Here is a 25492-nt window from a genome sequence, read left to right as displayed (position 1 = left end):
AAATACATAAATAAGAGAAAGTTCGGACGCACACACGTACGTAATAGTTCGGATGCAAATATTTTCCTTAAAAAAAATCTGTCTGGTTCCTCCCGATTGAAGTTGGAAGTCCACAATGTCTATCTGGGTCTGAAGCAGATGGGTCCAGAACGATTAAATGAAAAAGCCCATTGATATCCAAGGACTTATTTTCCCTCTAGCAAACCATACCTGGTTCCTTCACCCAGAACTCCCATACGACACCCTCCACTCCACCGCCTTGTAACTACACGCGGCAAAGCCATAGCCCACGTGTGATCACCTCGTCTTCTTCGCCATTGAAGCTTCGATCAATCTCATGCCTTGTAAGTTCTTCTTTTTTCTCTTTCATTTGCTGATTGCTTCAAACTGTGGGGTTTAATTTCTGGGTTCATTTTGTTTAGTTCCATGTTTCTGTTCTGGGGTTTTTGTTGGGTTTTAGCTTAGACTACTAGTCTGGTTTCAGCTTAGTAATACAAACATTAGTTTAATTTCAATGGGTATGTTTGCTTCAATGATTTTTCTTTCTTCTTTTTGTTAGCATAGAAGCAAATCCCATCTGATCTTGGTTCTGCCCCTTAAGGATGCAGCGTCTGAAACTTCCGTTATGGTTTCCCAAATCCATTTCGTATAATTATAGAGCCTTACATGATAAGACCCAGCTTGAGAATGCCGGGCCGTTGGCTTCAGTCCTCAAGTCCCGGGCAGTGGTCCGGTTTCGAGGTCCAGACACAGTTAAATTCCTTCAGGGGCTGTTAACAAATGATGTCAGGAGATTTGGTGAACGGTCGAGTGAGAAGAGTTCAACATTGGTTACACCTAATTTATCATCAGAGACCATACCACCCATGTACGCGGCGCTATTGACGCCTCAGGGAAGGTTCTTGTATGATTTCGTCTTGTATGGCATGCCTAGGCCTGATGAGAAGCTTAATAGGGCGGGGTCGGGGCCTGGGGCAGACCCTGATGAGCCGTTGGAGGTCTTTGCTGATGTAGATGCTTCGGCCTTGGATGAACTTGTGAGCACCTTAAAGAAGTGAGTTTGTGTTCTTGTTCAAGTTTCTATTATACATGGGTTTTCATTTAGTTTTGATTAGACTATGGTTGCATATACCTTAATAATGATAAGTGTTTTATGGCTATTGAGAGGTCATTTGTGTATCTGAAATAGCTTGAGTTCTGTATATTAAAGAGGGTATTCATCAGTGTATTTTGTTCATTGTTAAGTATTCTTGAATTTCACCACATCCATTATAACTTAGACTGAATAATAGTTACTGTTTATACCGGAGTGTTGATTATGTCATGCCCCATGCATAGTATTGTAGCTTATTTGTTTCAGAAATATGATCCAAATCACTTCTCATATGTTATCTTTGGACATTAGACAGATTGCTTGTGAAGTAATTATCTGCCTTTCCTTTATTAATACTGTTCTATAAACTTTCTCACATGGTTTTCACTTCTGTTCCTTGTTAATGTATTTATCATGCAGATACCGGTTGAGGGCTAAGGTTGACATTGAAAATGTAGCAGAAGAGTTACATTGCTGGCAACGTTTTGGGGCAAAGCTCTCTGAGAATGCCTCCTCTGTAGAAGAGCCAGAGGCAGCCAGTGTTGGCTGGGGTGCTGGTGTTGATCGTTCAGGCATGTCAGCTTCACGTGGGGAGCCTTTTGGATGGCAGTGGTTTAAGGATCCTAGATTGGATTGCCTAGGTTTCAGGGGGATCTTCCCAGCTAACACAACACGTCAGCTTTCTAAACCTTGATGCTTTGCTTAGTGGATGTTGTTACATATTATAGCATCACAAGTTTGCTTGTTGGTTAACCTACTTTTTTCCTTCATTACAGCACCTTTGGTTGAAGCTGACAAAGAAACAGATGAACAAAATTACCTTCTATGGAGATTAGAAAATGGTGTCGCAGAAGGATCAACCGAGATCCCAAAAGGTAAATTTTCATTTCCTGCTTAAGGATATACTTGGTTTTCAATAACTGCGAGATATCTAGTGTAATGTGCAAATTGAAAATTTATTATTGTTCAAAGTTGAAGTACCAAGATTTTAGCCTGTGTTTTGTGTTCTCATGACATACGATTCTGTTGTGTTTGGAATTGTCAATCTAAGTCATCTTAGCTGGATATCGATTTGATTGACTGTTACCAGTTCTGCTTTGGTATCCGGGTCTGAGAATTGTTATTGTCATGTTTAGGCGAGGCAATTCCTCTTGAATATAACCTGGTGGCTCTAAATGCAATCAGCTTTGATAAAGGGTGCTATGTTGGCCAAGAGCTTGTAGCTCGAACACATCACCGAGGGGTCATTCGCAAACGCCTGCTTCCACTAAAATTTCTTAACGAAAATGGAGAAGGTATTCAAATTTCCTCTAAAAGTTTCAAACTTTTATTGTCAAATTTTATTTGGTCCAAATATCCTAACCGTTACAATTTATGTTCTTCAGATGCAGAGCAGAAGGTTGCTCCTGGCTCCGAAGTGATTGATAGGGATTCTGACAAGAAAGTTGGTACTGTCACAACTCAACTTGGATGTCGTGGACTTGGTGTCTTGCGTTTGGATAAAACTTTTAAAGGATCAAGTACATTGACCATACGAGGCCAGGACGATCTAAAGGTCGAGGCTGTTAGACCCAATTGGTGGCCACCTGAATGGTTGCAAGAACACCAGCATCAAAGTGCAGCCGCTTAAACTTATGTAGGTACTTTGTATGGACTTTCTTCCATCCTGCAAACTGTTGTTGTGGTTATAATACCTTTATTGATTCTGTTTGAAGGAAAAAATAAGGAACATGTTGTCATGTTTCAAGAAAGATGATGATGAAGATGTATATTAAGCTTACTCGTCTTTACAACTTTTTGTTGCAGTTTTGCAGTCTATATGCCACTAATCAGTTGATTTATAATCGTTTGTTAACTACACGAGGTTGTTAATGTGCAATGCTGTATTAGTTTGATATATAATGCTAGTTTTGAATGTCCTGATTCTCTTATTTTGTATATGTGCACTACCATCACACATTTCTTGCATATATTTCTCCCTAGCTAGCAGATACGCGATTCTATTAGCAATTATTTAAGCACAGTTATACATACCAATCAATAGGTAATCAGCACCATCCTAAAATGTTATAGGCGTTCTGCAGAACAATAAATAGCCACCGACTTCTTTTCTATGCTTTGAACATGTTACAGTGATTTCAAGGAAGTTTTGTTTCCCATGACGTGCTTTCCACCACCTCCAGTCTCGATAAGCAGCCTGTATATTGTTAAACCTGCTTACTGAGCTCTATTCTCCACTGAGGGTGACACTATTGAGGCCTTGGTTTCGTGGTCAATATCTGCAGCAGCTTCTTACAGCATTGTGTGGAAAGATACAAGTAGGATATCAGTAACTTGCTGTAAGATTGCTAAGCTCCTGGATCACTGTCTGCATTGTTGGTCTTTGGTCGGGAAGCTCGTGCGTGGATATCAGTCCAAGTTTTCCCAGTGCAGCTGCCTCAGGTTCTGAGAATTGCCCTTTTAGATTGGTGTCGACGAATTCTTCATATCTGCTTGATTCCGCGGCCAGTTTCATTGAAGTGTTGAGTTGTAGGTTTCCTGATATAACTTGGAGGACAATGACTCCAAATGCATATACATCACTTTTCTCGGTGAAACGACCAGTGGTGATATATTCAGGAGCTAGGTATCCCATTGCAGCACTTGTCTTCAGAGTGGAGAAGACAATGTCATCAGCAAGCAGCTTAGGAAGGCCAGAGTCCGAAATCAATGGCCTAAATTGCTGATCGATGAGAACCTTTTCAACAGAGATGTTTTGGTGAATCATGGCAGGTTTGTTTTCTACCCTGCTGTGCAAGTATCCAATACCTGTTTGCAAGAGAACCAGTACCCCAATAAACACACTGAACGATACTGATCATGCAAATACAAATAAAAGCATAATAACTATGCAGATAAGTAATGAACACAAAATTCCAATGATATATACATGACTTACCTTTTGCAATGCCATTCAAGATAGAAACTCTCTTGGACCATTCAAGGACTTGGTTCTTTCCATCTATTACATCAAGATACTGAGAGAGGCGTCCATTAGGAACATAATCATAGATAAGGAAGCATTCACCTCTCCCTCTAGAGCAGCAGAAACCTTTCAGCTTGACAAGGTTTTCATGACTTAGCGAAAATAATAAGTGCAGTCCCTTCACAAATTCAGCTTCCTCAGACTTGCAACTGGTCACATTAATGCTCTTAACAGCTACAAGAGAACCATCTCTCAGAACTCCTTTGTAGACAGAAGAGAATTTGCTCTTCCCTAACAGATTCACCTCGGAGAAGTACTGTGTTGCAGACTCTACATCTTCCATGTTGAACCAATAGCCTTTTAGATACTCCTGGGAGAAAGAGAAGCCAAGACCATTTTGCCCATCGGCCAATGGATCCCATGCATTAGAGTACTCAAGACTCACAAGTGGAGAGGGACTTCTTCTGTAGAACTCCTTGGCCTGATCAGTGCTAAGCTGGCCATCAGAAGGATCAGATGTATTTCCAATCTTTTGTTTCTTGCGTCTGTTCCACACAAGAGCCAGAAATACACCCACAGACAATGTGATGGTGAGTGAAATAACTCCGGCAATAACAGCAGCTTGCGGAAACTTGGTCGACTTTGTGCAGTTTTGCTTGCAATGGGCGTTAATGTCTACTGATTCAGGGTTGGCTTTTGGAGGAGCAGTACTAGCTGTACCATTTAAGTTTGGTCCAAGTGGTAGTCCATCGACATTTACTCTGTCCATATCAAAAGCTGTGCAAGCTCTCAGTGTTGAAAATCCAACTCCACATAGGCCTGGGTTGTTTGCAGACTCGAATCCTTCATTTAATCTCTTGAAAGCTTACATTGGAAACAATCGAATTCAATCAGAAAAGAACAAATTCATGTCAACAAAAAGCAAAACTAAAGTGAGGATGAAATGCAGTCTTACCAGGAGAGACGACTCCAGAAAGAGAATTGTTTCGGACATCCAAGACTTCCAAAGATGGTATACTAGCTAGCTTTGCAGGAATTGTACCAAAGAACTTATTGAAGCCCAGATCAAGCCTTTTGAGCATCCCTAAGTTCCCCAAGCTTGCAGGAATCTGACCAGTTATTCTGTTATACTGCAAAGCAAGAACACTTAACCTCGTCAACGACCCCATCTGTGTTGGTATGCTCCCATTCAGCTGGTTACAACATAGCTGTAAAACTGCAAAGATCAAGAGACAAAGTCATTATATATAAGTTTAAGAACGTAGATCTAAATTAACAATTGAATATTGTAAGTCCAAGAAAATATGTTGAACTTCTAAGAACAGACTCATAACTAGATACAAATCATACAATACACAATGAAAACAGAAAAGAAATCAAATAAGGAAATTGAGCTTAGAGCCTTAGAAATACTTGCAAATTTTCTTCTTTTTAACTTGATGAAAATACATGAAAAACAACCCAACTATTCTAATTCAGAGAACAAAACTCTAATCACTAAAGGAAAGAACAAAGCTATTCACCACTAAAAACAGAAAACAATATGTGCAAACAGAGTATCCACCAACCTTGAAGACTAGTCATGTTCCCAATCTCATGGGGTATACCCCCAGAGAGACTATTCACATTGAGATAGAGATCAGTAAGCTCAGTCAGAGCTCCAATCTCTTTTGGAATCTCCCCTGACAAGTTATTATAGTGCAAGTACAGACCCGACAAGCACCGGAGCTCTGCCACCGCCGGCGAAACCTGACCGGAAAGACCCTTCCCCTGCAAAGAAACATTAGCCACTTTGCTATGCTCATTACACGCCACACCTTCAAACGTTCCACTACATGGATCACCATCTTCAGTCCATGAACTCAAGTACTTGCCTTCCGGGTCAAGCGAGGCCTTCAGCTGCAGCAGTGCTCCGAGCTCGGCATTTCCAAAAACACGTGGAGGGCTGAACACCCCGAGCACAAGAAACAGAGGAATGAGAAAACGAATCGAACCCATTTGCGGTTTCGGCTCAAAGACTCGGACTTTGTGTTGAGATTCTTGCTTAGTAGCGTTCAGAGTGAGAAACCCATAATAAGTCGGTGAAAGATGAAAGCTTCGGGTTTCTCTTTTGTCAGGTAGTATATATATCTCTGTCAGCAACTTATTGTTATGAGAACGATGAGAGATTAAAGTATGAAGGAGACTAATTTTCAAACAGAGAGTGGAATAACTGCAACTTTATGAGTTGCTGACAGGTTCACATTTGGGGATTGGATTTGGGATCACAGTTGTACATGATGGGTGTGACCTTTTGAGGCATTTCTATCGTACATTTTTGGGAGAAAGGTGCATGATTTTGGTCCCGTGAAACCTCCATTAGTGTCTCCTCCTGCTATAAAAAGGAAATGTAGTCATTTCTTCTTTTCCTCGTTTCCCTCTCTTTTCATCTTTGTATAAAGGGATACATGCGTTTTTAGGCAAAGCATCGTAGCTAGCTATCTTTTCCCGATTTCTCTTCTATTCCCTCATTGATCTACAATTATTGTACCTGAAATCGAATTACGACATCTTACTATTAAGGCACATTTTAGACTTCAATCTTGTATATATATCTATTTATATGTGTTCATTCAACCAACCCTCCGTATATACTTTACTATATGGGATTCCTTACTATATAAGCATTTTAAAATCTTCTATGTTAACCAGCAACTTCAAAAGTGGTGATCATGGCTGTAATGAGTAAAATATAAGGAACTTGCTTTGTTCATTGTGTTTGGACTTTAGACTCACTCACTTGTCTCATCATCGTGCTAACTTAATATATTGTCACAGTAATTTAACAACGTATTTATGCTTTCCCGGGTTATATGTGAAGAACAAAGTTTAAGTTAACCCAGAATTCAAACATAGAATAATCATTGTTCCTTCAACATTTAGGACTTTGGGGATTATTTTTCCTTCTTCTTTTGGGCGACTTGGAAATAAACTAAGAGAGTTGCGTATATTCTCTTCCAGTTTGAGTAGTAACTGTGCTAGTTGCCTCATAAGTCAATAGTGCGAGACCTAACTCTATCCTGCAACATGATTCTTCACATGGCCTTATAGCCTTGTTGGAATAGACTAATCTCTATCTCAGTGTCTCCTACACATTTTGAAGGAAGGATTCAAAACCCAGATTGGGGAAAACGAAAGAAGAAGAAATTAAGTTTGGATTGAAATGAAATAATGCTGGCAATATGTAGCCAAAAACTTGTTTCTCATGCAGCATCATACAAGTACAACTAGGTAGGTATTCTAGCTAGGACCCATGAACGAATTCATCTTAGTTGTATATAACTTGTTTTTTGGGTTGGGGACAAATAAAACACTTTCCTAAACCTTGGATTCCTCTATACATCTACTCTGTTTAATCATAGATAGAAATACATGACATCAAAATCTTGATTTAAAAATGACCATCTACCAACAAAAATGATAAACTACAAGAATTATGTTCTTTTTGTTCTTTGTTGGTACAAAGAACCGACAATGATATAATAATCTTCACCCACGTATGGATCAGTAAGTTGTGTTATTACATTCACATTTCACAGTACCTCGTCATTGGAACAATAAACACAGAAGAATGGCATTCAGTAGTTTGGGATGTTTGGTTTTTCAGGGCAGTGAATATGAACAGGAAGAGAAGGCAGCTGAAACTTAATTGCTTAGGTTGGATGTTGAATAGGCAATATGTCTAAGCTTGTGGGTATGCCATGTCCAGCAATGTATGGGGTAGGGAGATATAGCTGTTCAGAATCCCCAGCTAGCTTCTTAGGAAATGGAAGAGATAAGGGCAACGTTGCACGCGGCTGTCCTCGTTGCAAGGGTGGTCCAATATACCATATGATTGAGCATGTGAAAATACCAGAAACCGATCAAATCAAACATTGTTTGGCTATGTTGTCATTAATCGTATTATTTGGTAGATCGAGTTATTTACGTTTGAGCCGAAGGGGATTACTCTTTACTCTTTAATCCAGGTCGCTTTCCTTCTTCATATAGGAGTCTGCTGTAAATTACCTCTGTTGCTTCTGGATCAATCCAGTTGACCCGTCAGAGCTTTGTTCTTGGAAAAAAATAGTGCTGTCCCCGGCCCCTAACATTCAATCAATACCTTCTGAATAATTGAATGACTTCAATGTATAATCTTCTTAAATGCTCATTTATGCAGAATTGAATTGTCATTTTTCCCCAGTCAAAATTGAATCTATCTGGCTCCCCACATATATATGACTCATGACTTCCAGTATCTAGCCAAGAAGTGGAAAAAAAAAATAATAAAAAAAATAATAAAAATAAAAACAGTTGATGATGAAAGAAAAACGAAGAGAGGATGTCATCCCTCAAAGTGGGCTAGACACTACCGTGCACATTGGTGCGCCTCAATGCCTCATTACCACCATCGTTGTCATTCAACACAAGACCTGTCAAAACCTCTGCTGAGTAAGAGAGTTGCTGAAGCCTAACCATCTCGACACTGTTCGATAATGAAAAAAGGGAAAGTATCAAACTTGTACCAGGGTCGATCTTGGTGAAGCATTTGAAATTTCAAGTGGGATCATTATCTTCAGTTCTTCAATGATGAACAGAGAATGAATGAATGAACAAATCATTCATCTCTCGTAAGAAAAGACAATCATGATCCACAGTGACAGTACTCGAGTAGCCAGCAGGTTGCTAAAGTACTTATTAGATCTTTACAGAGAGATCGATATGTGCCAAAGTTTTCATCTTTCTTGTTACCCTCCTTTTCAATGTTGTGCTTTAACCTTTGAACACCCACTTAGTATTGTCTCTTATAATTTATAGGTGGCAGATAGCCAGTGACCGTTGTTAGAAAGAAAATAGTGTCATTTTGAATCTTGATTGAAGTTTATATGATGATGCCTTACACTACAAACTTCTCCGCAATTTGCGATAGGATTCATTGAGATATGGAATACTATAAGGGCAGTGGGCACACATCAGAAAACTAGTTCTATGAGAATGACAGGAATCTAATTCTTAACCAAGTCAAATCTTGCATATTTCATAGTGTTTCAAAGTTTGCAAGTTCATTCCTTTTGGTGCTGAATTGATAGTTGAGCCAAACATTGGAAGTTGGTTTAAAGTTGGGCCAGTTGGACTTAAACCTCAGTATTGGCTAATTGGGGCCGGTTATGAGCATGTTCAGGTAAGGTCCATCATTCTTTAGTGATTTCATATTCAAATCCATGACAAAGGTATGTGCTACACCAGCTCAGAACATAAGACTATATCAAAGGTAACTAGCTAAGTTCCAATATATGATGTTATTGATTCGACACATTGTCTAGTACCATTTTGATGTGAAAGTAGTCATATTTAACCCATATTGCACATGTGACAAAAAAAAGAAAAAAAAGACCGATATTACACATAATGATATTAGTAAACGTTAACACTAGACAGACGGTGAATTAACACTTACGAAAAAGATCTAACGAAAACTTGCAATATGTGATCTCTCAGCTTTATGTGGATAGAGGTCTCGAAGTTATTGATTCCATGTTATGAAGATAGTTCTCTCAATTCCTTAACTGTTTATACTACTAACTATTCAAAGTATCACAAGATATAAACGGGGAAAATATGATTGCGTTACTTATAATGTCTGTGTTAGTCACTACAAAAATAACTCCACAAAGTATATTTCAAACGTGATCGTCTATCCTATTTTATGTGTTAAGCGTTCAATTTTGCTAAGCCGGGATAGAAGAAATCGTGATCGCTAAGAACTAATGGTGGAGACTTTCCTTTGCCACAAAAAACCAACACAACCCGTCGTTGGAAAACGGAAAACGACATATATGTTCGATTGGTAATTGGTCTTCAAAACGACGCCGTCGGAAGCGCTCTCTCCTCACAATAATTTTGTTCAAAATCCCAAAAAAGGCTGCCATTTCTCATTTGTTGATCAGAGAAAGAAAGAGAGAGAAGAAAGAGAAAGGACCCGAATACCCGAGAAGCAACCCGAATCGAAAATGGGCAAGGATCTGAGCGACGATCAGGTCTCGTCGATGAAGGAGGCGTTCACGCTGTTCGACACGGACAACGACGGCAAGATCGCCCCGTCGGAATTGGGGATCCTAATGCGGTCCCTCGGCGGCAACCCGACCCAGGCCCAACTCAAATCCATAGTGGCGGAGGAGAAGCTGACGGCGCCGTTCGACTTCAAGCGGTTCCTGGAGCTGATGAGCAAGCACATGAAGCCGGAGCCCTTCGATCGCCAGCTCCGCGACGCCTTCAAGGTCCTCGACAAGGACGCCACCGGCTTCGTCTCCGTCTCGGAGCTCCGCCACATCCTCACCAGCATCGGCGAGAAATTGGAGCCGTCCGAGTTCGACGAGTGGATCCGCGAGGTCGATGTCGGCAAAGATGGCAAGATCAAATACGACGACTTCATCGCCAGAATGGTCGCCAAGTGAGAATGTTTCTCTGTGTGTGTGTGTGTGTGTTTTGACAAATCTCTAAGTGTTTCTCTGCGTTTTGTTTGTGGAAATTTCTAGGGTTTGTTTTTCTGTTTGTTTGTTTGTGATGAATTGAATTGTGTATTGAATGGTTTTATGGAATCTAATCTGGATTTTCTGGAGTATAATTGTCGATTGCTGTTGTTTTTGGTTACATTGATCATTTGAAGCAGCATCAAGATTATGGATTTAGTGGTAATGCATCTAGTTTGCATTGGTCATTAATGCATGTGGAGTGTTATAGGGTATGGAATGGTGAAAGAAGAAGATAATGTCGTCGTTTTAGGGTGTATTCAGATTTGAGGATTTCGATTTTGGACTAGTGTGATTCATTAGGCATGTTCCTTTGTGGAGATGGAATTGGTTTGGATATTGGATTGGCTGTCTAGTAGTTGATAGACCAATGCATGTGGAAAGGATTCAATTAACCAATGGAAAGCAAACCCGATAGTATCGGGTGTTTCAGTTTCCTTCTTTTTGGGGCATCTGCTATCTGTGGCAGTGGTATGTTTCTTTTTCCTAAGTTTGCACTCACCAAACATGGGAAGAGAATCAGCCTGCAAATTCCGTTATTCAGCCTTCAATTCCTTTCTGATTCCTGCTCCTCTAATTTGTGAACCAATTCAGGCCCTTCAGCCTTAAATCTAGTGCTTGTTGCCAGTTATGGACAGTGGAAATCATTGTGCAGGTGACTGCAGGACCTGGAGAACCAAGTTGGGTAGGTTAGGTGTTAGGCAGAGGCTGTATGATCTTAACATGTGTCAATTTTGTGTTAGGGTGTAAAATGTTGTATGCTGCTAGCATTGAATGTCAATTTAGGTATGGTGTGCTTGAAACTGCAGACGGGGTGTGATAGGAATACCTACTGTTTGAGATTAGAGAAGTGGGGATTCGTTTACATAATTACATACTGAGATAATCAAGCCCCTGTTGCACATTTGAAATTTTAGCATGTAGTTATACCTCAAAGAAATGAAGAATTGCCTCATTTTGGTTGCTGTTGCTAAACATGTTGAATATTTCTGTACATTTCAAAACGCTGCCCTAAGCCTGAACGAACCTACCAGAAATGAAGTATATGGAGCTTACTTGTATGCTCGTGTGCTTCAACTCTATAAATCACTCAGATAACAGGTCTCAACCATATCTTGAAACTCTGCAGTATGTCGAAAACTGTTTGAACATCGATGCACGAATATGAGGAGGCTTTTAGACCATGCCGGCTCAGATGCCAGGAGATGAGCGCTGGCTGAGAATCATCAAAACGCATGGGGCAATGAGTAGCATCGGACCCAGTTTGGAAGTGGAGAAAATAAACATGACACTCTGCTTTTATGAAACAAAGAACGGAAGATTGATCCACGGAAACAACTTTGGCTGCATAGAGTCATTACGTTGGAGTCGTGTCTCAATCATTTGTGCTGCTCACTAGCTTCTAGTTGATAGTTCAATTCACAGCGGGAAAGCAACATCTTTCTTGGCTATGGCTTGAGTGGCTTGACATGTATGAATCTGGTGCCATGATCATTGAATTCCAAGCTATTTTTCTGTAACTTTGCCATCATACGTAAGAGAAAGAGAAAAAAAAAATGAAGAGAAAGCATTCAAAGAAATACTTGTAAAAGAGGAAAATGCGACATCAGTGAGACCAAAATTTAACTTTGAACAAATACACAAACAAGAAACATCAACAATGTTGAGACGTTCCAATTTACAAGACTTGTCTAACCTTTTGATTACAGTTCAAACTAATGTACAACGAACTCACACATAAAGAAAGCAAATGGATAGCAAATGTTTCCCACAATTGCATAGCTAATTCAGGGAGTACAGTTTGTTGTTGCTTAACGAATTCAGACAGCAACGAAACCATCATGTCTTCACTACTCAAGGGGAAAAACTTTGCACTGTTGAGAGGCTGGCCGTCCAAGCTATGAGATTCTGAACTTTCTGGAGGTGGAGGAATCTGACTTTCTTCATTAGAACTTTCTGAATTTTCCTGGTCATCCTTGGATGGATCATCCGGATCTTTTTTGTCCTGATCTTTTTTCTCGTTCTCTTCACTAGAGCTCCCACCACCACTACCTCCCTTTGAGTGGCCTGGAACCAAGTCAGGTCGAGCTTCCACACCAACTCGTCGTAGGTGTAACTGTCCATGTCAAAGGTACTAGTATCAATTAAGGTAATATAGAAATACAAAAAAGAGTTGAAGGTAACTAACAAAAGCAAGCCTAGTATAAGCAATATAGAAATTCTTTACCTGAAGATGTAAGTTGACTTCATCTGGGCGTGAAAGAAATGGAAAATCTCCCCCGCTCTTTAATTGTGCACGCCTAGCGCCGGGGTACCTTTCACTCAGTTGATCTTTGAGTTGTTGAGGAATCGCACTGTAGTCATTTGTCTTCATTTATAGGAAGGAACAAAAGGTTTCAGCTATCAGCCCTTCAACTTAAAAACTTGTCAAGCAAGCTAGCTAAAAGATAGCCTTTTAATAGTTACACCATTAATGCAAGAAAGTCACAGAGGGATTCAGTATATAAACATGCGTGAAAAGCTGAAATTGCAGCCATAAAATTTCAGACTTAACCGCTGGTGGGGTGAAACGCACAGCTGGTTTCTTTATATTCATATAACAAGGATGAAGTCCAATAATTCCAAATCTAACGAGATACACAGACGGTAGCAACATTTTATTCAATGATTTGTTTCCATGCTATCCACTTAACTGAGCAGGTTTAGCTGCATGTTGAGATATGTATTTACCGTGACAAACTTACTAACAACTTGGTATGAAAAAGTTTCTACCACAAGTGAAAAGGAATAGTAGGTTGTCTGGTGAACATGTGAAGCTACACCCAGAATACAAAAGAAATGAAATAAAAGAATTTAAAAGGAGGGGAAAAGGATAGGAATTTATACAAAATGTAGAATCGTAGCAAAGAGAGAATAAAATTCTAAATCACTTAAAATCAAGGGTAAAGTACCTAACTAGAAACAATTCCTTTCAGGAAAAAAATATATATACATCAGTAAATGCATTCATATGTAGCAAAATAGGTCCAGATAACATACATCCATTATAGTGATGAATGAGTCTGTCAGCAAAAGAGGTCCCACTGACGCAGCATCAGCTGTTAAAGTCAACCTGGAGGCCAGGTCTTCCCTTGAGAGTGTTTCAACCTGATTTAGGATTAGTTTAGTCATAAATTGAACATCTTGACAAGACTTCAGCTTCTATAATGTTTTTTGTGCAATTAGACTAACATCCCTGATATTATTTACTTTCAAGTTTCAACCACAACATCACATGAAAAACATCTTTTATGTTTCAAAAATGCACAAATTAGACCTTTCATTAGCACAAAACTAACGAATCATAAAATCAACTGCGGTAATGAGCAAGATGGCAAAGCCTCTCTACCTGAGAAACAACAAAGTCCACTGAATCCGCAATAAATGGCTCATGGGGGCCATCACGAATTCCTGATAAGACGTATCGTTTTAGCAAAAAAGAGGGGGTCCAACTAACGCTGCATAAGACAATACTATAATCAGGCAAATTTATATGCAGCCTTCCAAGTATGATTTATTCAAATATCAGTAAAATTATCCATTAGAGCATGTGTATATTGATAGTTTCACTCAAATCAATCCCATCAATCAATTCACATTTGATAAGAATCTTATATACAGTGCATCTGATTAGTGTAAAAAGTTCAAATAAGAAACACATACATGGGAGCCCATGGCATTGCTGCAGAGAACTCGTGTGTATCCAAAAAAGAATTTGATAGTATCAACGATCGAACCCGTCTTGGACGATGCTGAGCAAAAAGTTGAGCCAAAAATCCCCCAAGGGATGTACCATAGAGATGTATCTGTTCAAAGTTAGAACAGGATTGATCAGTCAACCTAGGCCGAGTTCATAGTAACTAAAGCCACATCAAATTTCACACTTTGTTCAAGTTATATATCAAGAATATATGCACTGTTATAAAGTAGAGTTCTTCAAGCAAACAAATGAGCTTATCGCAAACAGCATCTCTTGTCTTTCCCGACAATCAGCTCTGATCAGATTGCACCCCATCCGATATACAGTGCATCACTTTTTTCAATGGTCAATCTTACAAATTTCCCTACTGATCCAAGTGATCTGCTTAACCAGATCAGATGATTACACAATGGTATTGTCAAACATGTTTCCCATCTGATTTAAATTGTAATAATGCATTAATCTGGATAAATCTTTTGCTTAAGCTTTTAAATGTTCAAGGAAAATATTTACTAAAAAGTGATGTTATTTGGCCTAGAAACCAAGAACACTGTTAATTGACACCCAAAGTTATAATCTACCAATTCCGTAATAATTTATCAGTCTGGAATCCTTCATTCAATTCAATAGTACTTATTGAACAAGATGCGGAAGCTACTTTTCAATCAAGCAAGACAGATATTTTCTTAGTGTAACCAAATAGATGATATCAGTGATATCAAACAAAACTAGACTGACAAGACATGGAAAATTTGGCAGGATTTAAGTGCGCTGAAACACAGTGCTTACATGATGAACATCAATAGCATCCAAGAACTTTTCAAATGCTTGAATCCATTCTTGGTGATTCCATACACGTGGAATATCAACAGAAATTACCCTGTAACCCTGCATAATTGGACCCAGAAAAAGAAAACATTTATACGGAATTTTTAATAGTCTACACATGCATATCTACAAAACGGTGGGGAGCGGGATTATACACAGATGATTTTGTTTGTACACAAAGTATAGATCAATGTTCATATACGGGGAAAGCAGAGCACACATAAAGTATAGATAGACAACATAATCAAAACGAACTAGCTACTCTAGTTGTTCAAGGTGCTCAGCTACACTAAGGAAACAAAAGGAACTAGCTAGATATATATGAGCTTGTCGTTTCTACTTCATATCCTCCTGTGGATGCAACTCCTGGGAAAAAAATGTGTTTCGTGCAATATATGCACAGATTGAACTTCTAACCCAAAGCACAACTAGTACATGAAGTGATGAAAACTTATTGATTACTGGCAAAGTAGCAACTGAACTGCCAAAACTATAGCTCAATGGAGGTCAAACATGCATTCTGGACGATGAGTGCGTGAAAACAAAACAAAAACTAAGTGCCTCTTCACGAAGAAAAGAAGATCAATTTGGCATGCTTTGTGACGACTTATGTGACATTTACAATGAGGACATTATAATAGACGAATACCTTCATGGACAATGCCATGATCTGCTTGTAACAGACATCTGCCGTTCCTGCTGTTCCGGGAAGACAAATAAGTGGAGTTACTGCTTTCGGACCAAAATCATAGTATCGCCACTGCTTGGTGCCAATCTGCAGATACAAAATTTCAATACAAAACATCAAGTCACCACCAAAATTGAACACAACACATCAAGTCACCATTGGTAACACCTAGAATTTAATGAGCAGAAAGCTCTACAGCCAAAAAGCATAAATTTTTCCACTTGAAAACCCCACAATTAGACAGAATTCAAAGCCTTTCACATCAAAAAACACGAACTTGACGCAAACCCAAGTCATATAATTCTGACAATTACACGAAAAACATAAACTTGATTGCAGAAAGTGAGACTAACAAAGTAATTTCCAAAACCCAATATCAAAATGAAGCTAAAAACTCAACCTTCACATGAAAATGTGGAGGAAAAACGAAAAGGGTGATGGAGAAGTAGAACATACTGGGATCTTGTGAAGAGGGACCTGGGACTTGAAGTAGATGTAATCTCCGGGCGCCGAGTAGACGCCTTTCATAGCTAGTATCTATGTGAGCTCAAACCCAGAGCCTCTCCCATATCAAAACCAAAGATCCATTATTCGATTTGATCGATCACAAGAGTTGTCTATAATTTTCTATACAAATTTGGTTGCTCGTCCTCGTTGTTGTTTTGGAATTTCTTTGCATTAAATTTGGGGATTTGACCTGTAGGAGGGTGAAAGTGATAGGACACGTGGCCGGACCCCACTGGTGACAGTCCAATGCTTCGATGATCTTCAGCTGCTCGTCAGAGTTTATGGTAGGCTGAGGCTGGAATCATTTGCTTCATTTTGATTGTTTGGTTTGGTGCCTCCAATAGTGGCACTGTTGTAGATGAATTCCCAATTTCTTTTTTTAGTTTTTAAGGTGCTAGCTTCTCCCTCAATGATTGAATTAAGATGTTGATTTTCCTTAATTTTGATTTGTTTAGATGAATGTTCTGGCCTATGTCATATGATGTTGTATAATGTTTTTCTAATGGGACTATGGGAGCATGACATTTCAATGATTTCATAAGATGCCCCATTGTCTTCAAGCACTAAAATAAGACACATTATTTAATAACTTCGGTTGTTTTCTAATGTAACCAAAACAAAAATCATAAAAATATTTCTTTAATTTTTTGTATCAAGTACAGATAGTTTCGGATAGATAGATTTCATTGATCGAAAAGATCATATACACGAGAATAAAAAAAAATCATATCAAATATGTTGGAAAAGTCTCAACTAACACAAGTACACAACTCGTAAAAAAAACCTGCTCCAACTCGAAAACAGAAGTAGCACAACATGAGTGAGATATGTATGACAACCTATAAAGATATTTCCTAGATGAATCATGATTAACCAAAGACAGACAATAAGACATTTTTAACTAAATCAAAGAAATCCTTAACTAAAGATTATCATTGCTAAAAATTTTAACTAAACACTGTTGAAAATTTTGAGAAATTCTTCTATGCGTCGGTCATGCCACCTGGCACATGCGACCACCCAACCACCTTTTGACATGTGTTTTTTTTTTTTTTACTACCTGCCTTCTTCTTCTTCCTCTTCTTTTCTCCAGCGGATCTTCTTCCTTCCTTCCTCTTCGACGCTGCCGTCGACCACTATGAAAATGCAAACCAGAAACCCTCTCTCTCATATTTCACCTATGGCGATCCGAAGGTCCCGGCCGCTCGCCAAAGCTCAGGGTGATGGTCCGGTCCATGCTCTCCGCCGTGCCGGAGAAGCCGCAGGGGCTATACGACCCTTCGCCAGAGAAGCCGCAAGGACCTTTAGTAGCATCGAAAATGAAGGAAGAAGAAGGCAGGTGTGAAAAAAAAAAAAAACACGTGTCAAAGAGTAGTTGAGTGTGCATGTGCCAGATGGCACGACCGACCCACGGAAGAATTTCTCGAAAATTTTAGCTAAACACTGCTGAAAACACCACTTTATTTGGTTAAAACACCAAACTGGTTCCATTTTTATCGCCAGCAGTCATGTTTAGAGTTACGCCAAAAGCCCAAAACCCCGCTAAAAACCCAGCTCACACTTGACAAAGGCTCCACTCAATTCTTTCTGTTTTGCATAAAAATCTGTTACTGGGTTCTTCATTCTTCCTTCCATTCATCACAAATCAAACAGGGCAACCTCTCTTAATGCCTATGCATCTCAAATTTCGCAAATTTTCCATCCCAATTCAACCCAAATGGTCACAATATCTGTTCATCAGACTTCGCCATTTTCAATCCAACCCACCTCTCAATTCTCCATCCCAACCCAGCGTTGCGATTTTCTGGGACTTAGAAACCAGACCCCCAAAATCAGTCTCGCCGTTCGAGGCCGCCGGCAGGCTCAAGACGGCGGCTTCGTCGTTCGGGCTGGTCAGGCACATGATCGCATACGCTCCCCGCCACGCGTGCAACTCTGTTCCTCAAGTTGTGGGGAAGATAAGGAAAGAGAGGAACAGAGTTGTGATTAGAGACGAAGCCAACATTTGCAGGGTTTGTGGGAGGAGGTTTTATACTAAAGAGAAGCTTGTGAATCACTTTAGGGTTCATGAAAGTGAGCACATGAAAAGGCTGAGTCAAATCGAGTCGGCGAGTGGGAGTAGGAGGGTGAAGCTGGTGGGGAAGTATGCAATGAAGATGGAGAAGTATAGGAATGCAGTTAGGGATGTGATGATTCCGAAGCAAGGGAATGGTTTGGTGAGTGAGTTGAAGCGAGCTGGGTTTTGGGTGAGGAGTTTGCCTGATAAGCCTCGGGCTGGTTTTGTTGTGGTGAGTGATGACATTGTGGAGATGATGGATGAGAGGAGGTTTGAGTGTTTGGTGCTTGTTTCGGATGATTCGGAGTTTGTGGATGTTGTGATGGAGGCGAGGAGGAGGTGTGTGAAGACTGTTGTTGTGGGGGATTTAGGAGATGGGGGTTTGAAGAGGGCTGCTGATTCGGGGTTTTTGTGGAGGGAGATTTTGTTGGGGAAGGCTAAGAAGGAGGCGGTTTCGGTTGTGAGGAAGTGGAAAGACAGTGATATTTTGAAGAGGTTGGAGTGGAGGTACAAGCCAGATGAGGATAGGAGGGTGCATAGATTGGATGATGGAGGTGATGGTGGGAGTGAGGATGAGGAATTTGAGAGTTTTGTTGGTGGGATGAATGAGAGTTGTTTGCGAAATGATGATTCGAGAAAATGGTGGGAGCTTGATTCTGATGCTGATGCGGTTTCATAATGATCATGCCAATGACTGTTCCTGGTGGTTGATGATTATGTTATTGTGGTTGAGGTTGTGCTTTGGTAAGGTTGAAATACCTATTTCTAACTAGTGTACTATGTTTAGACAATAAATTGCTGAACAAATAAATACCTATTTCTAACTAGTGTACTGCCAGAAGGTGTGGACCTGCAGTATTTATATCAGATTGGATACAGAATTCCAGACTTCTAAACTTCCTGTTTATAAGGTACTTGACATTGACATAGTGGAGAACTGGAGATGTAGATGTCTAAGTTGTCTTGTGTTGTTTCTTAGAACTTGGTACTTCATATATCAGATTAGATACATGGAGTGTACGTATGCTGATTCTGTACTTTTTTTTAACAGTACAGCGAAGCAGAAGTTGCAAGCACATTTATTGCTTGACATCCGATGATAAGATAGGCTGTTTATGGTGCATGCAGCAAAACTGCATTCTATAGTTGGAGAACATTAAACTGGAATTCAGAGGCTGTATGGATCTGGTTTTCTTGGTTTTATTGGGAGAAGGTTTTGGCATTCATAATGTTGGTTTGAGTTAGCTTGTAGCAATGATGGAGAAATGAAAGGTTCTGAGTACCAGGCCAGTGTTAAATGAGAAATGATTTGAGTTAGCTTGTTTTCTAACCAATGACATGGTTGTTTTGAACACATCATGTCCTTCTCAGAAACTAGATTAATTTGAATCTACTATCTGTTGTCAATCTACATGAATCTACTTAGCTTTTTCCAGACCATATTTCCCATTCCAATTTTGTCTCAATTGATTAATTTGAATCCACTGTATTTATTGATGTACATTGCACCCCTCTGTATTCAGAGATGAACTATGACTGAGGGATGTGAGTACATTATCCTTAAGCCTCCGTGGGTTTGTCATCCAATTTAAGGGGGATTAACTCTTTTCTTCAAATTTTAGAACGAAATTGTCAACTAGTAACGTATCTACCATAGGATTCTTAACGATAGTGTATTAAAGTTGTGAGGTTTACCTACCAGCGCGTTTGTTAAAGAAACACTATTACAGGTTTTGCTGTGATCATGCAATTAACAGAGACTCGTTGTTAAACAGCTCCAAATCATATCCATATTTATTACACATTACTAATACCGATCTCGGCCAGCAAGCAAGCTGCGCATCTTGATTCTTGGCCTATCCAGGCAACATTTCTGGAGGTGTTGAATATAGAAAGGGAGCGCATCATTTGCATAAAGATCCAGTTTACATATATGGCCGTGAGCATAAGTTTCCATATAATGTTTAGACACTCATGCAGCCTTTCTGAATCTTGCTGTTTTTTTTTTTTTTTTCTGAGGAAACTGAATCTTGCTGTCTAAGACCATTATAAAACTATAGTATCTCAGAGAAGTCAATATGTACATTCTCTTTCATCAAGTGCCAGGTGATGTGATGTGCAAGGTAGACACACAACACTTGGACCCGGTGATAAACAATTTCTAAGATAGGAAAAATAAAATTTAGGAAATACAACCTCTAAAGCTAATTACATCTTCTGCAACTTCAAACGACAGCTATATACAGTTCAACCTTCATTCCTGGGAAAGTATCAGAGATTTGAAAGAAACCTAGTCATTCTGGAATTACAGTCCCCCAATTAAACGTTTCAGAAGCCACGAACAAAGATTAACAGATTCTGGTGTACTATGCAGGCATAAGAAAAGAACAAAATGGTTGAGCTCCAAATGTGCAAAAGTAGTGCGCTACTGACCAAGCATGAGTAGCATTGATGCAACACACATAAACAATGTGCTGATCAATCTATGGGAATGATAGGGGCGTGCAATACATGCTTACCAAGAACATACGACAATCTGTCTTTAATCTTCTAAGATCCTACTACAAGTATGCCACTTTAATTAAAGAAAGATGGCAGAAGCATGTTTTAGTTGGCAGTCATGCCTCTCCTCTACATAAGAGGTTCCCAAATACCCTCCTTCCCAAAATTATAATACATGACAGATCACTTGCAAATGATTTCATGGGAAAAGAAGAAATCAATTGAGAGATCAGCTAAAATAACTGCACCAAAGACTGCCTATACTTCTCATCAGTATTTATAAACTATGATCAATATTTAGGAGTTTCATTTAATCAAGTGGCAGGACCAGAATACAGATAACTAACAAGAGAAAAGAAAATCCTAATGCCTAATGAAATGCATTCTACAAGAGGGAAGAACCATAAAACAGCAGCCAACTGCTAAAACACAGAAAGCAAATACCAGAATGAATTAGCAAAACAAGCCGTGCCAAAGAGAAACTCATGACCATTTTCCTATAGATCAACAACAATATGATATGAATGCACCAAAGGGACCAGAACACAGTACCATATTTGCATGAGCTCCAGCATAGCCAAAGAATCAAAACTAGATCCATGCCAATGAGAGGGTAAATATAATATCACTATAAACTACAAAACATTTTCAATAGTATGTTGATATAAGGTGGAATTATGCATCAAGAACACAACAGTATCACATGAAAAAACCATCATCTCCATAGCAGAACCACAACACGATGCAATAACCAATTCTCTGCAGACAACTACTGAATGCCAAGAACTAATTTAACATTTCAAATTCCCAAATGCATAAATGTCAATTTATTTGAATTATTTAAAAATAAAAATTAAGTCCACCAAAATCAGCAAATTCCTTTGTTCTATGAGTCAAGGGCTGTACAGCAAACACTAAAAATGGACATCCTAAAGGAAAAAGGAAGCAGCGTGTGGAAAAACATTATGGTTTGCCTCCAGTGTTTGTTCTTGGTACAACTCAAGTATGCGCAGCAACAGAAAGTCTTCAACCAACAAACACAGAACAATATCCATCTTCTGGTGACTATTGTGATAACTCGATTGTGCCAAGAGTGCAAAATGGTTGGAGACAAATATAAATGAATGATAACAACAATTACAGTGACTCAAAAGCACGACATGAGACAGAAGATTCACCAGGCACTAATCTTCTTCTTAGACCCCGAGTAATGAGTGAGGTACCACTTGACAAACTTCTTCAGCCCTGTCTCCAAATCAGTGGTAGGCTTGTACCTGAGCTCCTTGTGTGCTAAGCTTATATTGGCATGTGTGAATCTCACATCCCCATTCCTCGGCATTGGCAACACCTTCCTTTTCGCCTTAACCTTCAAATGCTTCTCCAAAATGCTCACAAGATTACTCACCGGCACAGGCGATGTGTTTCCCAAATTGATCACCCTCAACTGCGCAGGACCCTTCTTCTTCCCACCGCTCCCTGTACTCTTCTTGGCTGTATCCAACGACGCCACACAACCCTTCACAATGTCATCAATGTAGGTAAAATCTCTGGCCACAGAGCCATGTCCAGGGGCTTCAAAGATCGTAATCGGCTTCCCTTTCAGAATATCCTTAGTGAAGAAAAAGTAAGCCATGTCAGGCCTCCCCCACGGCCCGTAAACAGTGAAGAACCTCAAGCCAGTAATCGAAAGGCCGTAAATGTGATTGTAAGTATGAGCAATCTCCTCTCCAGCCTTCTTTGTAGCGGCATAAAGACTGGCCGGCTGGTCAGTCCTGTCCTTCTCCGAAAAGGGCACCTTGGAATTGAGCCCATAAACCGAACTCGACGAGGCCCAGACAATCGCCGGCTGCGGATTCACCGATTTGCAAACTTCAAGAAGACTCACAAACCCGGCAATGTTGCTGTGGACATAACTCCCCGGGTTCTGCATTGCGTAACGAACCCCGGCCTGAGCCGCCAGGTGCATCACGTGAGTAAACGGCACGACGTCGAAGAGCTTCCTGAGCAACGGCGCGTCGTTTATGTCCCCTTCCACGACGAACACGCCGTTGCGTTCGAGAAGCTTCTGGCGATCGCGCTTCAGGCGGGGGTCGTAGTAGTGGTTGAAATTGTCGATTCCGAGGACGCCGTCGCCGCGGCGCTTGAGGGCCATGGAGACGTGGGTGCCGACGAAGCCGGCGGCGCCGGTGACGAGGACGGTGAGGCCATGAGGGGAGGTTCTGGCGGAGCGGGTGACGCGCTTCTCCCAATCGGGGCCGCCCCAGGAGGAGTCGTTGAGGGCGCGGCGGGAAGGGAGCGACGGCGACGGAGGGGAGAGGACGTAGTAGAAGAGAATGAAGACGAGGAAGAAGGAGGACCAGAGGGTGAGCTTGGAGAGCGACGCGTGGAACCGGAGGCGGTGAATGTAGGGTTGGGATTTCTCCAGCTTGAACTTTCCGGGGGTGGAGGGTATGTTGTCAAGGTGCGAAATTGGCTTCAGCTGTGACATTTGGTCCTGTAAAAACCCTAACTTTAGTTTTGGGGAAATTAGAGTTTGGGGAATTGGAATTGGGCGTGATTGAATTGAAATTGGAATTGAAATAAGGGGTTTTGGGAAGTGGGTTTGGAGAGAGAGAGGGGAGGAGGGTTTATATAAAGGGGTGGGTTGGTTAGAGGGAAATTCTGGAAATCTGGGTACAGGAAATTTGCCAAATTAAGGGAGGAGGGTGGAGGATATGCCGGGTATTATGTTAATTGGTTTGGTGCGTTTGGACTTTCTGACCTGCATTTGACCTTCTTCTTCTCTATTATCCACCCCTCTTTAATGTTAAATCATATTATTAATTGTGGAATGATTTTCTTTCAGAGGTAAAATCTCGCAGAACATGGGCAAAACAAAAACGACGAAGGCAGATTTGGTGAGGTACGTTGTTACTATACCTAGATTCATTCAAATTTTGTTCAAGTTCAATAGTTTTGTTATTTTCCAAAACTAAAATGATTAAAACAGGCATATCCCAGCTCGATCATATCTTTTCTTTATAATTTCACCATAAGATCTAAACCATATATACTTGCCATGTTTGGAAACCTAGTCATAGTTCAGTGCATGAAATTTTCAGCCGCTTCAAGACATAAGTTGGAACAACTTCTCCGATCCAACTCATGTGAAAACTACCAGAATGCGGTCACATTTTTGTGTTGAGTTCTAAACAAAGCGCTTGTTTTAAAAACGTAATATGTTGACGTATTTGTTCAAAATTTACTAGATTGGTTATTACAGTTTACACAACAGTTTTTTTCTCGATACTATGCAAGTACATAGATGGTTTACTTGTGCACAAAGTTTCTTTTAGGCTGCGTTTGGTTTGCGGCAAGTGAGAATTAGGAAATGAAACTTATTTCGTTCGATTGTAGGGGGGAAGTTAATTGTTCCCTTTAAACTTCAAAAAGAATCACCTCCTCATTTATTTTCTTACATTTATTTTTCACAGCATATCATTTTATTGCATTATCATAAACTTTTTAATAGCTATATAGATAACTTTCTTTTTGTTACCAACTATCGGAACTAAAAGTTTTTCTAAATATTCATTTACTTTATTTCTTTTCTCATGAGATAGACAAATAAACCATTCTTCTTTACGGTTAAACCAAACGAGTGTTTAAATTATTCTCACACTATGTAGTTGAACGAACTAGGACTGTCTTCCTTCATTTTAAAATGATTGATTGGAATAAACCATTCCAATAATTCGGTAGAAATATTTATGACAATTGCTCATACCCGTAATTAATTCTTCATTAGCTAGTAGCTGTATGAAAATTACATATTGTGAATCATGGTTGTAGTTCTTAATTAGCAATGATTCAATGAATGATATATTGTTTTGAATTTTGATTAGACCTGACTTTTTACTTATTTAGTTTACCTAATCAATTTAAATTCTAGTGATAAGTACGAATGAAAGTTGTCACCTAGATTAAGCTCTAAATTAATTTTTGTCATTTAATCTAGTTTCAAAAACGTATGCACCATTAACAGTAGTACGTACTCTCTTGAACATGAACATGAATGGGATCGATGAGGCTTGGGAAGAAGGCAAGATATAGTTCTTATAAACATGTGCATGCAATTGAGATGTCTTGTTTTGTAATCTAAGTTAGGTTGTCATGTTTCGTAATTTAATTGATCAACCACACAAAAGAAGAACAGGAGCTCACCTAATTCACTTTTATGAAAACAATCATCATGAAGATTCTAGTCGAAGACATGAGTAATCACTCGAGCAGTTAGTGTTGTATACAATTAGTATACATGATCGATCTCCACACACATCTCAAACACTCTTTTAGTTTCATGATTTCATCTTAATATATAAAATCTCAAAACCTAGCTCAAATAGATCGATATCGATTCAAGTGATCACTGTCGAAATGAATTCTTGCTTACTAGCTTTGACAATAATTTTCATAGTTTGATCTAATGAAACTATAGATCTAGGCTGCTAGATAGCTCGCTAACATGTCTAAGTGTTGTTTTATATTACATGTTTGACTTGTTAGATGGTTTAGATCATATGTAAT

At 39.6% G+C, this 25492-nt stretch overlaps 6 protein-coding genes across 6 annotated transcripts; 3 read left to right on the top strand and 3 right to left on the bottom strand.

Moving 5' to 3' along the window:
* Positions 1–221: 221 nt before the first annotated feature.
* On the top strand, positions 222–3023 carry LOC101299581 (putative transferase CAF17 homolog, mitochondrial-like). Its single transcript, XM_004298644.1, has 6 exons — positions 222–344; positions 560–1054; positions 1514–1767; positions 1870–1968; positions 2230–2388; positions 2479–3023. The coding sequence occupies exons 2-6, from the start codon at positions 603–605 to the stop codon at positions 2721–2723; spliced, it is 1209 nt and encodes a 402-aa protein (XP_004298692.1). The 5' UTR covers positions 222–344; positions 560–602; the 3' UTR covers positions 2724–3023.
* A 72-nt stretch (positions 3024–3095) lies between these two features.
* LOC101312353 (probable leucine-rich repeat receptor-like protein kinase At5g63930-like) lies at positions 3096–6056 on the bottom strand. Its single transcript, XM_004300675.1, has 4 exons — positions 5627–6056; positions 5014–5274; positions 4032–4922; positions 3096–3901 (listed from the first exon to the last, which is right to left on the bottom strand). The coding sequence occupies exons 1-4, from the start codon at positions 6054–6056 to the stop codon at positions 3420–3422; spliced, it is 2064 nt and encodes a 687-aa protein (XP_004300723.1). The 3' UTR covers positions 3096–3419.
* Positions 6057–9888: 3832 nt separating this feature from the next.
* On the top strand, positions 9889–10701 carry LOC101299295 (probable calcium-binding protein CML13-like). The gene has a single exon (XM_004298643.1). It carries the CDS (start codon positions 10088–10090, stop codon positions 10529–10531), a length of 444 nt encoding a protein of 147 aa, XP_004298691.1. The 5' UTR covers positions 9889–10087; the 3' UTR covers positions 10532–10701.
* A 1479-nt stretch (positions 10702–12180) lies between these two features.
* On the bottom strand, positions 12181–16584 carry LOC101298997 (maspardin-like). The gene is made up of 8 exons (XM_004298642.1): positions 16318–16584; positions 15823–15948; positions 15135–15233; positions 14309–14451; positions 13995–14103; positions 13646–13753; positions 12834–12974; positions 12181–12722 (listed from the first exon to the last, which is right to left on the bottom strand). Exons 1-8 carry the CDS (start codon positions 16387–16389, stop codon positions 12285–12287), a joined length of 1236 nt encoding a protein of 411 aa, XP_004298690.1. The 5' UTR covers positions 16390–16584; the 3' UTR covers positions 12181–12284.
* A 1007-nt stretch (positions 16585–17591) lies between these two features.
* On the top strand, positions 17592–19103 carry LOC101312061. Its single transcript, XM_004300674.1, has 2 exons — positions 17592–17707; positions 18110–19103. Exons 1-2 carry the CDS (start codon positions 17592–17594, stop codon positions 19101–19103), a joined length of 1110 nt encoding a protein of 369 aa, XP_004300722.1.
* A 2725-nt stretch (positions 19104–21828) lies between these two features.
* LOC101298705 (UDP-glucuronate 4-epimerase 3-like) lies at positions 21829–23414 on the bottom strand. The gene has a single exon (XM_004298641.1). The coding sequence runs from the start codon at positions 23412–23414 to the stop codon at positions 22101–22103; it is 1314 nt and encodes a 437-aa protein (XP_004298689.1). The 3' UTR covers positions 21829–22100.
* Positions 23415–25492: the final 2078 nt, after the last annotated feature.

Source organism: Fragaria vesca, linkage group LG5 (assembly GCF_000184155.1).
Source record: "Fragaria vesca subsp. vesca linkage group LG5, FraVesHawaii_1.0, whole genome shotgun sequence".
In the NCBI taxonomy this organism is placed as follows: domain Eukaryota; kingdom Viridiplantae; phylum Streptophyta; class Magnoliopsida; order Rosales; family Rosaceae; genus Fragaria; species Fragaria vesca.
The sequence above is the reverse complement of the archived record's forward strand: the minus strand, read 5'-3'. Positions and strand labels throughout refer to the sequence as shown.